Below are 16,794 nucleotides of genomic sequence, written 5' to 3'. Positions count from 1 at the left end.
AAAAAAAAATTATTTGAAGACTAGCTTAAGATAGAATTTGAGAAATTGTAATAATTTCTCATTCTCTTAAAGTGAGCAAATTTTTCTCAATGAAATATATTCCACTTATTTTATGGGATCATTGCTTCCAATATTAGGGTAATGAGCAAAGATCTTTGTTTTTCTAAATGAATGTTATACAGGACATAAAGTTTGGCCACAAGTTTCTAAACAAGTGTTATGGGGTGCTAACACCTTCCCTGTACACAAATGACTCTCGAACTCAATTCTAATTTTTTTCGCATATCATTTTTTTTATTTTAAACTATTTAATTTATTTCGGTGTCCAATAACACCGTAAAAAAAATTGATTGCGACTCCTTTTTTTCATTTTTTAAAATTAACCCTTTTTTAAAGACGTCGATCGTTTCGCGTCGTCTTGGGTACGTACCGATACAAGTTAAGAAAATTCTTTTATGGATTGAAACAATTATCAAGGTGTAGGTATAAGAGATTTGATGAGTTTATTAGAAAAGTAGGCTTTATTAGAAGTCGTGTTTACTACAAGAAGTTTATTGATGGAAGCCTAGTATATTTTCTATTGTATGTGGATGACATGTTGCTCGTTCGTATCTCTCGTCCCGACTACTTGTTCTAACTTTATGGTTAGTTAATTTTGTACGGACCAACAAATCTTCTTAATCGATTGTCCTAACTATGTTATTGTTTTCTCCAGCTCTATCGTCAATTCCAAACTATTTTACTTCATTCATTACGCCATAAACACAATGTATTAGACTAATGAAAAAGTGTTTACTTGTCATAACAGTTGTTTAAAAGAATCCACTACTTTGGGGATGAATCCAATACTTCCCAATACTGCAAAAAAGAGGGGTTTTTTTTTCTTTTTATCTTCTTGTTTCCATTTTATGTTATTTGATTTAAATAGATAGCTTTTTAAAACACTTCATCTTCCATTGATTTGAAAGAGATAACAAACGTACAGATCGATTTAATGACAAACAACTAGACACAAACTAGCAGAAAATTTAGGCAAAATTATGTTGGGCGAGAACCAGTAATGCTGTACAAATCTCCCTTCATATTTGTACCCTTATAAAAAAGTGTTGTTGAGATAGTACTATACAATTAAGGGAAAATATAACAAACGTCGAGCTTTGGTGTTGTTGGTAAGACAGTAAGATATTAAGTAAAATATAGTAGTCGACTCTCATGTAGGATTACTGGGCTTGGCCTGACTTGGCCTTAGCCTCGGCTCCTGAGGTCAAGGCAAGCTGCAAAGGTCCAATTGACCTCAATCTCAACATTCATAACCAATGTTGTCTAATTGGATCCTAATCTCGTTGCCTTTTCTCTTTATTTATTAGGAAATCTCACAGGTCAGCTTTCAATCACTCTTGGATTCGTTTTTCGAGAATAGATAACTCTCCTAATTTTACTTTTATTTTTATTTTTCTACCAGTCTAGAATTACCTATAACATATAGTTATCTTGATATCATATCATCATTATTCTTGTACTTCATATTCAGAAACTAATGTATTGAGTTTAGACCCATTTATATCACTCTTTAATCCAAATATGATCGTCTAATTCTTCAAGGCCATGCCATAATTCAATTATTATGTCAAGTCTTGGTGGCCAAATGACACTTTCTACCTAATAGATCAAAACTAATTTAGTATACCTACTCTCATTCACATCTTTTTAATAAAAATGTAATAGACTAGTTGGCCAATTAGAACTAAAGGCACTTCCACCAATGATAATTTGTAGAAATACAAGATATTGTTGCTTTTTATTTAGAATAATGAAAGAAAATTGAGTTGAGAAGGCGCTAACTTGGAATAAATTTTTAAGAAAAGCTTTATTACCTAATCACATGGTTACAAAATCCAAAGTCCTATTTTATTATGAATTTTCATGTTTCTAATGCATGTATTGACAAAAAAAGAAGTATATTACACAAACAGCTTTAGCCAGAAATTATAAAGAAAGAAGACGTCCAAAAACTTAACACGCAATGAACAAGTAAAATAACATCAACAATCATGTAATGAGTATACCTTGAATTTAAAGGTTTTATTTCTCTACTTTTACATATAGTCAAATAAAACCACGACCATAAATTTGTTAAAGAATTAAAGAGCTCACAATATAGAGGAATGAATCATAAATGGTCAAATAAAACTGCTTATGATATAATTTGTGTAGTGATGAAAGAATTGAGAGGGCTATAGAGGTGTGTTATATAATCAACTCTCTAACTCAATTAGCAGCTTTAAATCTGTAATATAATATTTTTCTCTAATAATAAAATTGTTCTCTCTAGTACCAATAGAAATAGCTAACACATTGTTATAGTAAATCAAGTAAATATATGTGTTGGTTCTCGATTGTTTACAATTTCTATTTATCTTTGATCGTCGATTTGTTAACAATCTAGTTTGTAAACATATTTTTTATAGTCGCCATTATATTATTGCAATTTGTTAATTTAACATAAGAATGATATAACTTTAAATGTGTAACACATGCTAAAGTGGGTAAGATGTAATAATGGAACCATATGTACCTAAGTTGGTAAAGATAGGGATTAGGTAGGTATCGTCTGTTGAATGACAAATATAGGCCGTTTGAAAATTAAAATGATTATTATTATAAAAGTAAAATAGAAATCATGTTTAGGAAATAAACCCCAACATAAAATAAATAAAATAAAAATAGTTCCAATCATAATTAATTTCTTTTAAAAATTACACCTTAAAATAATTAAGCTTTTGTTCAAAAGGGAATAAAATCATACCTTTAACAGAAAAATAATAAAAGATAAAGTACTATTATTTACATGTTCTGAATTTATTTATTTTTTTTTTCAAAGAGAAACAAAGAAGCAGACTAACAACAAACACTCTTCTCAGAAAAGTGAGAGAAGACTCAAGATAGGACGCTCTGCCCCCAAAAACAATACTCATAACCTTCCCAAGAAGAGGAAGTAAAAGAGCCCAAAAAAGACGAACCGAAGACTGACGAGAAGGGCGCTCTTGCCATCCAATGCGTCGCTAAATTGCTAATACGCCCACACTTGGAGAAGCACATACCTCAAATTTACTAGCCAATTCTAGTACTTTACAAGATAAATTCTCAAGTTCGGACAAATTCAAGTCAATATCTCTAAGGGATGCAATCACCTCAACAGGATCAGACTCAACCACGATAAAAGAAAAGGCCTCCAATGGACAAGACAACAAAGATACTAACCCGTCCTTGATAGCTTTCATCTCCAACACCTTAATCTTCCAAGATTGGTTGATCTTGTAGAAACCGACACCCACCAAAGATTTGGTAGAGCATTTGTAAAATTTAATATAGTATAACAATTCAATAGTCAAAATGAATATAGTTCAACTAACAACATTAAAATTTCTATCATAACGATCTTGAATTTAAAGGTTTGATTTCTCCCTTAGTCAAATAAAATCCTATAAATATGTTTATGTAATGAGGAAAACTTTGAAGAACGCACCATATAGAGGAATGAAACATATATGGTCAAATAAAACTGCTTTGGTTTTATTTGTGTGTAGAGATGAAAGAATTGAGAGAGGGCTACGAGAATGGATGGCCACTATGATCAAAGTATGAAACATAGTGTTAAAAAGTGAATGGGTGGTCCTATCTGGATGGGTTCTTGGTGGATTTCTTGGTGGATGTCTTTCTAATGTTGTCTAAATCCATCATTTTAATGGTAATTTGACCTTCTATTAATGGTTGACCAATACTATTAATGCCCCATTAGATTATGATTATGCAAATTTTGTTTGATTAGGCTCCGATCGATTAACTTTCATAAACCTAATAATTTAGATCTTATTTGGTATTATTTTATTTTTCTTTTTTTATTTTTAAAAACTAACTCTGTTTTTTTCTCTATTTTTTTATCATGATTTGCATATTGCGTATAAAATACGCAATTGTTGAATTCTTTGTCAAATTTCAAAAAAAAGTAATAATTAAAATTTACATTTTTTAGTTTTCAAAATTGATATTCATTTTTTAAACAATTGGTAAAAAGTTGATGACAAAGGAAGAAATTTGGTAGTGGAAATAGTATCTATAGACTTAATTTTTATAAACAAAAACTAAAAACCAAATGGTCCGAGAACTCATTTGTTTTTTGTTTTTTGTTTTTGAAAATTATTGTTTTAAAAGCAAGTGTGCAGTAACTCATTCACTTTTTGGCTTTTCAAAAGAAGAATTTTGTTTTCAAAATATGAAAAAAAATTGAAAATGAAAAAAAAAAATTTAAAAAGATACATTTTGTTTTTAGAAAAACCGAAAACAAAATTAAGTATCCAACTTATATGATTTTTGTTTTAAATATACAAAAGTTAGAGAAAAAAAATTGAAATCTTACTAAATAGGGCCTAAATTGTCACCAAGTATTTTCAAATTTGTGCAATTTAAATATTCATTAAAATTAAATAACAGTTTTTTATGGTATAAATACTATTTTGCTTCTTTTAGATTTTGTTCATTTTGGTCATCCAATTTTAAGATGTTTGTTTCGTTCTAAGAAGGAACGAGTTGATATCTCTTATAAAAGAAATGAAAATGAAAATGATGATACCAAAATAGTCAATTTTTTAGATGTATAAAAACCAAATTCAAGCAAAGTTAAAAGTATAGGGACAAAAATAAATAGTTTTAAAGTGGAGAGATAAAAATGAACAAAAGTTTAAAATATCGAGATCAACCTGAAAGAATTTTAAAATATAGGAAAATCAAAATGAGAAAAAATTAAAATGGAAGGGACTAAAGTAGTTATATTCAAACCTATAAAAAATTTCATTAAATCATTAATATAATTGTTTCAATAGGTACTTAAATTATTGTAAATAGTAAAATTTAAAGACTCAATTGTTATTTAGGGGATTTCATTCGTATAAATTTTAATTTTAGCTCTTAATTGGTAACAAACAACTACTATCTTCGTTAAACTACTTCATTTCTTGCTCTAATGCATTCTTGTTTGAAACAGGAAGAGAAAGTATTTAGATTTAAGGGAAGAGTAGGAAAAGATAGAAAAGTATTAGATTTACATTAAGATATAAAGGCATGAAAAGAAACGGTACAATTTTAGAAGCTTCTGCTCTTCGGATACGAGGCTACAACGACAAAGTGATAGAATCTTCTTAGACTTAATTTTTTTCAGGTATATGTATATTTGATCATCTTTCTCAAAAATGAGGAAGGGTAAAGAATTTGAATTTTCAATAGACTTATTAGAACAGTAAAAGAAAAAGAAAAGAAAAAGAAGGAAAAGAAAGAAGCAGAAAGAGTGAAAGTAATTGGAAATGGAACCAAAGTTAATATTTTGTGTGGCAAAAGTAAAGTTACAGTAATTTACTTTTAAAAGTGGGAAATATCATACCACTAAAAAATAGAAAAATCCACGTTTACTAAATAGAACAAATAAGATTTTTGCGGACCTCAAAAGTTTTGTGAAGCTATATAAATACATATCCGAAGTTGAAGTTGATAAATGTGGGGAAGAATAACATGGACTACATTGTGAGCAAATCCATATTTCTTCCACTACTACTACTTTCTATTTCTTCATGTGTTTGTGGCCACATCCCAATCCTTGGAATGCAAAGAAGACCATTCCACAGTAGGCCTCAACAACTTGATGGACTTGCAACTTTCTATTATAAACAACCACTTGATCATTTTAATTATCAACCTCAAAGTTATGTTACATTTGATCAAAGATATATCATTGATTTCAAGCATTGGGAAGGTATATCAATCCCAAAACTCCTATCTTTGCTTTCCTCGGTGCCGAAAGTGACATCGACAATGACGTACCCTACGTTGGCTTTCCTCTTCGTTTTGCCTCTCGATACAAGGCTATGTCCGTGTATTTAGAGGTATGCATGCCAAATAATATATCAAATAAATTTGACCACATTGAAACTACTACTATTATTATTAATACATAGAAATAGAAATTTTGATCTATAAGTTTATTTACATTGGAAACATATACTATCTACAGTCAATTGAGCTAATTATATATAATCGGATTAGTTATATATGTATGTATGTTGTTGAATGAATAACCCTAATAATTTTCATGTGTGCATAAACTAGCAATAACTTAATATAAAAATTAAAATGTTGAAATATTATTATAGTTCCTTTACTTTGAATTTCATTCTAATTTCATCGTTGTATACTTTTTTTTTATATATATATAATGACATATATATATATATATATGTTGTTATTTTATAGCATAGATTTTATGGAAAATCAGTACCATTTGGTTCAATAGAGAAGGCTATGAAAAATGGAAGCATTAGAGGGCATCTTAATTCAGCTCAAGCCTTAGCAGATTATGCTGAATTGCTTTTGCACATCAAGAAAAAGTTTGCATATGATACTTCTCCAATTATAGTCATGGGAGCCTCCTATGGTGGAAGTAAGTTACCCTAATATCATTCTTTCAACATCAATTTTCATTCAACTAAATAATTTCACTTTCTTCTTCTTTAAAATATTTAGAGTCATGTTTGAAGGTGATTTTAAAATGGTTAAAATCATTTTAAAAACATGTTTTTAAACACTCAAATTAATTTACTATTTAATTTTACAATTTTAAATGTAATTTTATTTTATCAAAATTGATTTTAAATTATTCAAAAATACTTTTTAGAGTATTTTTAAAATTGAACTGAAATTTAGCATCGAGAATCACTACCCAAACATCCTCTCTTAATTTCTATCTTCACGATCAGACATATTAGGAAGATTTTAGATGTTTGATAGTATATCAACAGTTAAATTATATTATTAAGGACTAGGTTTCACAGACACCCTAGATTTTTATTGAATGAACATCCGATAAAAATATATGTTATATAAGTTTAAATTATATTAAATTAATTATAAATTAATAAGTAACAATAAAGATATTTTTGGATTATTATATAAATTTAAGATATTTTCGAGAGTAGTCCTGCAAAAACACAATTAACAAAATACTCTCAGATATCTATGAAATCTTCCTACAAAACAAGATGATAATCTAAATATGCCAGACAAATCTATTTCTATTGGTATCTATTATTCTAAACATCTAAAATGAGATATCCATAAATTATTCTTTAAAACAATTGTCCAATAAAGTTACATTTATATGTATTATTAATTAAGGATACATTATATTAATTAGTGAGAGTTTTGTTTGTTTTAAAAATATACAATGGATGGACAGTGCTGGCTTCATGGTTTAGGCTAAAGTATCCTCACATTGCTCTTGGAGCCTTGGCTTCTTCAGCTCCAATTCTCTACTTTGACAACATTACACCACAAGATGGATATTACTCCGTCGTCTCCAAATCATTCAAAGTACGTTGCATCCATCCATCCATCCACTAAAACTTTAAATTCATATATATATATATATATATATATATATATTCACTTGATTCGGTTAAAATTTTTTACATTAAATTAGGGACCGACCACATGATGATGCTTATATATAACAACATTTTCCATTGATGATGAAATGAAATTAGGAAACGAGCAAAACGTGCCACGACACCATACGTAGATCGTGGGGTGAAATCGACCGAATTGCCGAGAAGACTCAGGGAGGGCTTTCGATTTTGAGCAAGCAATTCAAAACTTGTGGGAAATTGAAGACGAGTTCCGAGATAAAGAGCTTAATGGACAGTGTGTTTACAACGGCAGCTCAATACAACAATCCGTTCGAGAATCCAGTGAGCGGCATATGTGTAGCCATTGATGAAGAAGCAAAGAAAAAAAGTGATGTGATCAAGCAAGTGGTTGCGGGGATTATTGCTTATCTAGGGGAAAGGCCTTGTTATGATGTCTACGAATTTGCCTATTATAATGATCCCCTTAACCAATACGTTTGGCAGGTACTTCTTTTTTTTTTCCTTTTATGTTAAATTAACATTTGGATACCCAATTTAAACTCAACGGTTATCTGACATATAGTCTTTTTATTTAGACGCTGGAGTATTGATCTCCATAATTGTGCCAAGAATTGATAAGTTGGACATAAAAATTAATCCTCAATATTAATAGCATTTTCTTAGAATATGTTGGGTAGAAAAATTGAACCTCCCAACTCCAAAGCTAACAATACAAGAACTTATTATGAAAGCCTACCATAAACCAAAAACATTTTACTATATGAAAAAGGTAATTATTACAATTCGACAAAAAATTGACCTCGCCCACATCATTTATAAAATTACTCTCTTAAAACTTTTGATTACTCAAAGTCTCAAACTAAACGATACAAAAGAAAATTTAATTAGAGCTAACACACTTAAGCTTAAGTGTTTTTAACCCGGGCAATTTGAAATTAAAAGTACATAATTCTTTTACCGTGCTTGGAGCTCAAAATACTTTTTGAAATTATCATCTAACACATGACAAAACCTGCGACATAAGATGTTACAACATTTGTAGGAACATCAGAGACAAATACAAAAAACTAAAGCCAATAACAGAACACTAAGTTTGGTACTTTACTTTGGTGAAACACCGCCTTTTTCTAGGAGTAATTATGTCTGTGGAAATATAGTTTCACTAATATAAAGTCAAACAATTACAACGATTTACTTAATTGTTTGTAAATAAACAACAATGCAATGACACTCGAATAGTCCAACTTAAAGAATGATCACTTACGCTCCCTCTAAATGTGGTAGATCCCTTCACCTTCAACGTACTAAGTTCTCTTAAGTGTGTGTGACTCCCTCATCAAAAAGGTTTTTCTTTCCACCTATAAATGAAACCTTCACTTGAATATTATAGCCCCCTAAGTTTAAGAGCCCCCCTCTCCAAGTTGTTGAAGAATAAACCACCACGATCGAAAGCAAATCTCAGGATCTACAACAATACAATAATTTTCTCCAATGAAAACTATATTGACACACTACCCGTGGTTCAAGAGCAAACACACAAGACAACTACTTTCCAGAGTTTTCAAAACAACTCAACTCTAAAATTGAACAAAATATATATATATATATATATATATATATATATATATATATATATAGAGTATATGTATGTACATATATACATAAAAAGGTTAAAATAATATAATTTGATCAATTTAATTTTCATCTGTTTTAATTATTATACTTTTAAAAAGTTAAATTTTAGTCCACAGTAAACTTTAAAAATTTGGTCCTTCCAATCTTTTTTTTTTTTATTATTATTATTAAAATTGATTAAATAGTAATTATCATTATCATGCATGAAAATTCAATGTAAAAGTGTATTTCCAAAATTGCAATAGCTATCTAATACATTGTATCAGAATAATTCTAAATTGATTGTTATGTCTACAAGGTTTATAGATGTCCACAGAGAACATTATAATAGTTATACTAGAATTTTTCTTTCTAAAAAAGTATGGTTTTTACGGAGAACTAAATGTACACCTGCTATCAAAGTTCAACTGTAGTCTAGTAATATATGTGTGTGTATATACATACATATAGTTATATTGTAAATTATGTTCTGCTAATCACATTCAATAGTTTTTTTTAAGTGCAGACTTGTAGCGAGATGGTAATGCCCATTGGTATTAGTGGTAGGGACAAAAACTCAATGTTCCAAACTTCACCCTTCGAGTTCAACGAGTTCAAAAATAATTGCAAGGATATGTATGGTGTCACACCAAGGCCTCATTGGATCACCACTTTCTATGGAGGCCAAGTAAACTCTTTAACCTTTCATACTAAAAATATTTTAGAGATTTTTTTTCTACACAATATATACCAAATTCTTTCTCCCTTTCTTTAATCTTAGAAAATATCATAATGTTTTGGAAGAACACGTAGAAAGTTCCAAACTTTTGACTTCTAAAAAAGACAATGTTATTGTTGAGCTAAGCTCACTTTAATCCTACTTTTTAAATCAAATAACGTAAAAATATATAAGCCATCAAAAAGTCCTCTTGTATTGTTAATTTTTCTTATAGTGTATTAGAAATAATTTTTTGAAAAAAATATTTTTTTTTAAATATAGAAGCATTCTTTTCCTAAATGTTAAAACAGCTAAATAAAATATAACAAAATTTTAGATTTCATCAATTATCAACATCAATAAGTGATGCTGACAAACACTAATGATAATGATGGAATAAAAACTTTTATTAATTATATAGATATTTTGGTTCATTTTGTCATACTTAAAAATGTTCTTTTTTTTAATTAACAACATTTTAAAATTTATTTAATCGTGTATTTAGTTAGTATGATCTTTTAATTGTTTATCACGGCAAAAATGATTTTTAGTTCTAATAAAATAAATGATCATTTTATTAGAAAGAGAAATTGTCTAAATACTTACGGTTTATTGGAAAACAAAATATAATAAATTTTATCTTAAAATTATAGTTTATCGCTTTTTCTATTTTTAGAAACCTACTGATTAATTTAAAAAGTTTCATTTTCTTTAAGAAAATCTTGAGAGGTTAATCATCAAAACATGTTTTTTAATTATTAATTAACCAGAAACTTCTAAAAATACAATGGGTTTTTAAAAAATGTAAAGAAAATTATTTTTACTTTCAATTCCATTTAATTTTAGTCTACATGTGCATTAATAAATCTTAGTTAAAATTAAATATAAGAAAAAAAAATAAGGTTGAATGTTAATGAAATTAGTCAAATGATAATAATAATTTTCATCCAAATAAAATACACTATAGAATATAATTATTTAAAGATATTTTTTCTTTTGCAGGACCTAAGATTAGTGCTGCATCGATTTGGTAGTAACATCATTTTCTCTAATGGATTGAGAGATCCTTACAGCAGTGGCAGGTATAAGATACACTTACAAAATTATTTTAAATGATAATATTTTCATTAATATTTATAAAATTATTTTATAATAGGTTAACATAGACTACTATTTATATTATAATAGATACAGAGTAGTCTATTTTTTCTATTGCGGTCCATTATTGTAGATAAACTGTGATATTTTGCTATATTTTTTTTTGTTCCATTTTGCTATCTTTAATAATTTCTTCTAATATTCCTCTTCCAAATTAATTCTCTACTTTAATTTTGTTTCAATTTTGCCTAATTTTTATCTCCTTAATTAAGTTCCCTAGCTAAACTTCAAATTTCTCTCATTTTGTTTGCAAATATCAAGTTTCAAATATCTTTGGTTTAGGTTTTTAAATTCTGCGCATTAAAGGCTTAATTATACTATGTTGTATTTTTAATTATAATTTCTATTAATAAGTACTTTTTTAGTAAAAAAAAAAATTAATTTTCATATGTTTTATATTTTACGTAAATAAAATAAAATATTCAATGGGACTCAATGGAAAAAAGTTGACTTGGTAAAGAAGGGAAAAAACAGTAGAGAAAAAGGGGGAAAAAAAGGTTAACCAATCTTAGTAACTCTTAAAAGGGGTTTTTGAATGAATTGCCTATATTTAGGGTGTCCAAATCTGTAGAGATGATAAAGTCAGAACTTGTACAATTGTCAGAACGCAATAAAGACGTGCTAAATATCCATATTGTTCTTGGAACAACATTAGTATAATAATGATTTTTGAGTGATAGTGGGAGAACAAGAATAAGGAGCTATATAGTGCAAGTGAGAGCATAACTGAAACCTAGCATGAGCAAGAAAAAGTAAAAGCCAGCTCTAGCATAAGAGGGTGAAAAGAAGTCGAGCATTTGAGAAAGTGAGAGCGAGGAGGAGCGCAAGAAAAAACTCTAGAATGTTATTAGCACACTGTATATTGTGTTGGATTAGATGATTGCAAGCCCAGGCAAGAATTGAAGAGGCTAAGTGAGGAAGGCTATGGAGACCATTTTGTATTATTGAAAAGGACTTTAATTTCTTGCCCACTGAAATTATTGGAGACAATTTCTTTTTGAGTAAAACAAATACCTATTAGTCCTTAACAATGAAAATAGATGAAAATAAGAAGATCAAATACCTGGATTGGAGAAGATTTTGTAATTTCTTTTTATATAACTATGGAAAAAAACAGATATTATTCTTAAATTTGAACTAATGAAATAGATTTCAAACAAAATGGAAGCAAAAAGTGAAGGTGAGAAATTGTAAACTAAACCTCCTATTTTCAAAAGAAAATTAAAACAAGTTTCCAATTTTCTCTAATTAGATAAAGAAAATGAACTATTGTTTGAGAATAATCTAATCTAATATGGTTAAATTTGTATGACAGTGTATTGCAAAATATATCTCAGAGCATCGTTGCTATTACCACTGCCAAAGGTATCTTTTTTATTCTTTTTTTTACCTAAATTATTGGTAATTTATTGGACTTTAATTAGAGTTGAGAATATATAGACTTTGAAATGACATATTAACTTTATCTAAACATTCTCAGACATATCCTTTCCCATATGTATAATTTTGGAATTTAAATCATTATAGCGGCCACTTATTATTGAAGTGAGTGTTTTTTTCTTCTCATCGGCCTATTTCATATTTCTATCTACTTATCGAAGAACTACATAATAATTTTGCTTGCTAGCTAGTTGAATTTCGAGAGAAGAATCATCTTAGTAAGATGTTTTGAGTTTGAAATGAAATCGAGCGAAAATGGTTATATATAATCACTAATTTGAGTCTAAACTAATTCAAAGTTTAAATACTACTTTGATCTCTATATTTTTAGTTTTATTTCATTTATTGGCCTATAATATGTTCATTTTAGTCCCTATAAATTTAATTTTGGTTCATTTTGATTTAGATAGTTATAAAATTTTCACTTTTTTAAAGTTATCAAGTGACCAACCTGAACCAAAATTGAAAGTATAATAACCAAAATAAATATTTTAAAAATAAAAAGGATAAAAGGAACCAAAATCATTAAAAAAAATTTTAATGAAGATTTTAAAAGTGTAAATATGAAATTGAAAGTCATATTTACAAGATGAGGGATTTTAGTGGATATAAGTCCGAACAGTTTTAAGGGTACAAGTTAGATTTTTTGGAGTTAAATTCTAGAGTGTATTTATTTCATCCTATCTATAATACTGAGAAAATATATACATGAGGAAAAGGAATAAATGAAAGTGTAAAATTGAATAATGCATGCAGGTTCTCATTGCTTAGACATAGGACCAGACGGTGAGGATGATCCTGATTGGTTGATAATGCAAAGGAAGAGTGAAATGGATATAGTTGATGGTTGGATTTCAAACTATCATGCTGATCTTTTGCTATTCAACCAAAGTGTTGGTTCTGCCCACTAATATATATATTCCAAAAATGCATTTTATTTATAAGGTGCAGCAATATTTATATTTTAAAACAATGAAAATGTTAAAGTGAGCATAACTCAACTAGTACGTGGAAAGAATTATATAAATAATAAAAAAAAATTGAACTATGCATTATAGATATATATACATGAGTATCTCCCTCCCTTTAAAGAGATTTTAATCTTTTTTGGTGTGCATTGTCATTAAAAAATATTAAACTTTTATCTACAACAAAACTATTAAAAAAAGCCAAAAAAACAAGGTCTGAAAAACCAATTTCCTGATGTTACTCGGATCGTTAGCAACATCATCGATAGAAAACATAGAAAAAAAGTTTATCGATGATGTATAAATGCTCATATGTTGTAAATATAGTTAGACGTTGGCGTCTCCACTCTTTAAGGAGACTAGTTTGAAATACATATGATAGCACGCAAGTCTTATTCGCAAGCGAGTCTAATCATGTTCGTGTTAGAGAATGAGAAAATAAAATTAATTCTTATAGACATTATTGTTTGCTGACTTTGTACTAAATAATACAATTAATTATAGGAAGTCTAAAATAGTAAAAATACAATAAAAATTTATTATCTAATAAAATAAAATATTTTTATTTTTAGTATAACAATTTCAAAGCTTGGGGATCAAACTCACTCATTTCAAGAAAAGACATACATAATTAGGAGCATCCTAATTACGAGTAAATGTAATTATTAAATCTATACAATCTACATAAGAATATTTTTCATTAATAATATATACACACATATATATATATATAAAATAGGATAATCCTAAATCTAAAAATTTTCTTCATCTATTCTATTTTACTTTGTTCACAAACACCTTCTTAGTAGTCTCGTTCTTAATTTCAAAGCGATATGCTCATCAAAAGTACATCATTTTTTGTAATCTTCCTACTGTAGTTTTAATTGAATGCGTGGAATAAAACCTCTATTTCCGGCATCAAGTTAAATTAGAAGGAAATAAAATAAAATGTTTTTTTAACCAAAATTAAACAAGAGTAAACGAAATTAAAGGAAACTTAAGTGAGCACTTGGAATAGCAAAGCATAAGACTCACTCCATTATCATCGCCTTGGGCTTCTCCTTCATGCAATAGCACTTCCTATCACACACACCCATTTATATAATATATATATAAATATTATTTGTCCTCTCATGTCGTAAGCTTTTCATAATTGCAACTTTTCAAACTTAATTAGTCTTTTTGTACATTTTCAAACCGCAACGAAAATGGGTTTCAATTTGTAATAAAAAAAGTGTAATTATGGTATATTGATTTCTATCTTATATATAATTACAATTAAACCTACCATTATGACATTAATAATTCATTAAACAAAGATAACATTATGGAGAAGATGTCCAAAAGCCTTATGGAAATTAGAGAAACTATTTTAAATTTGATATATATATCATATCAAAACCATACTTATTAATCAATGGTGAAAGAGCAAGTGAGAGAAATTACTAATTATGATTTTAATAGAAAACATTGCATTCAAAATAGGAAATAGTGATATTTAATCCTGAAATTTTTTATATTTTTATATAAAAAAGATCTTATTAGCATTTAGTAGAACAAATTGAATTTAATAAATAAGAGATCATTGAATTGACAAAATTGTCACCAAAGTAACAATATAAAAGTTTACATTGAAAAGGACAAATTTGACATAAAAGGTTTCTCCAAATCCGTCCTTTTGAATATACTATAGATTGAATTCATTTTTTATGGGTATTATTGAAAGTAGAGACAAAGACAAAAAACCACATATTTACGTGGAAACCCAGGTATTGGGGAAAAAACCAGGATATTTTGTTCTTATTATTATTTTTATAATAAAAAAGGTACAACGTACAAGGGGGGAATATTTATAGGCGACACGAGCCTAATAAAAAAAATAAAAAGATAGGGTAAACTACATCTTAACTACCCATGGGCTTTCAACAAGGCCCAAGCCCATTATTTTTAACACTTCCCCTCAAGTTGGGACGTAATATCAATCAGACCCAACTTACTAACACAAAAGTCAAAGTTCTATCTGAGAAGTACCTTGGTGAGGACATCACCAATCTGTTGGCTCAAAGAAATGTACGGAATGCATATGCTACCATTGTCCAGCCTTTCTTTGATGAAGTGTCGATCAATCTCAACATGTTTAGTTCCTATCATGTTGAACTGGATTGTTGCCAACATTAATGGCTGCCTTGTTATCACAAAATAATTTCATTGGTATCTCACAATTCTGATGAAGATCAGACAAAACTTTTTGAAGCTAAATTTTCTCACATATCCCCAAACTCATAGCCTTGTACTCAACCTCAGCACTGCTTCTGGCCACGACCCCTTGCTTTTTACTCCTCAAAATTACAAGATTGCCTCATACAAAGGTACTGACCGAAGGTAGATTTCCTGTCAACAGTAGACGCTGTCCAGTCTAAATCAGTATAAGCCTCTCAATAGTTTTCCTATCTATCTTTCTGAACATCAATCCTTTACTTGGAGTCATTTTTAAGTATCTTAGTATTCTGTTTACAACCTTTATGTGTTTCTCATAGGGAGACTGCATGAACTGGCTCACAGCACTCACAATAAAGGAAATATTTGGTCGAATATAGGACAAGTAAATCAATTTACCCATAAAGTGATGATATTATTCTTTATCAACCGGAACTTTATCATTTGAATTTCCTAGTTTACAGTTGAATTCAAAGGGAGTATTAGCAGAGCGATACCCCAACATACCTGTCTCGGTCAACAAACCAAGGGTATACTTCCTTTGTGATACAGATCCTTCCTTAGATCTAGTTACCTCAATTCCAAGGATATATTTCATAATTTCCAAGTCTTTGATTTCGAACTCATCACTCATCCTCTTCTTCAATTGGATGATTTGAATGTGGTGATCTCCAGATAAATTGATGTCATTAACATAAACAATCAATATTGCAACCTTTCTAGCCTTGGAGACCTTTGTAAACAAAGTATGGCCAGAGTGCCTCTAACTATACCCTAGGGACTTGACAAAGATAGTAAACCTATCAAACCATGCTCTAGGTGACTATTTCAAACCACATAAAGATTTTTGAAGTTTACACATTTGATGACCGAACTGAGCTTCAACCTTGAGGAGGGCTCATATAGACTTCCTCCTCTGGGTCCCCATTCAGGAACATATTTTTAACATCTTGCTAATAAAAAGGCTAGTCTTTGTTCACAACAATAGATAACAAGACTCTAACAGTATTTAGTTTGGCAACTGGGGAAAAAATTTCTGAATAATCAACACCATAAATTTGAGTAAACTCTTTTGCAACTAACTTGCCTTATGTCTATCAAGGGTTCCATCTACCTTGTATTTGAGAGTGAAAACCCATTTGCATCCTACAGTTTTATGTCCCTTAGGTAAAGTACAGATCTTCAAAGTCTTATTCTTCTCAAGGGC

General features: G+C 28.9%; 1 protein-coding gene across 1 annotated transcript; it reads left to right on the top strand.

Moving 5' to 3' along the window:
* The first annotated feature begins 5,552 nt into the window (after positions 1–5,552).
* Positions 5,553–13,497, top strand: LOC103502181 (uncharacterized). The gene is made up of 8 exons (XM_051079850.1): positions 5,553–5,933; positions 6,301–6,487; positions 7,283–7,416; positions 7,590–7,955; positions 9,613–9,774; positions 10,807–10,886; positions 12,278–12,327; positions 13,159–13,497. The coding sequence occupies exons 1-8, from the start codon at positions 5,916–5,918 to the stop codon at positions 13,311–13,313; spliced, it is 1,152 nt and encodes a 383-aa protein (XP_050935807.1). The 5' UTR covers positions 5,553–5,915; the 3' UTR covers positions 13,314–13,497.
* Positions 13,498–16,794: the final 3,297 nt, after the last annotated feature.

Source organism: Cucumis melo, chromosome 12, assembly GCF_025177605.1.
Source record: "Cucumis melo cultivar AY chromosome 12, USDA_Cmelo_AY_1.0, whole genome shotgun sequence".
Taxonomy (NCBI): domain Eukaryota; kingdom Viridiplantae; phylum Streptophyta; class Magnoliopsida; order Cucurbitales; family Cucurbitaceae; genus Cucumis; species Cucumis melo.
Note: the sequence above shows the minus strand (reverse complement) of the source record. Positions and strands in the feature narration are given on the sequence as shown.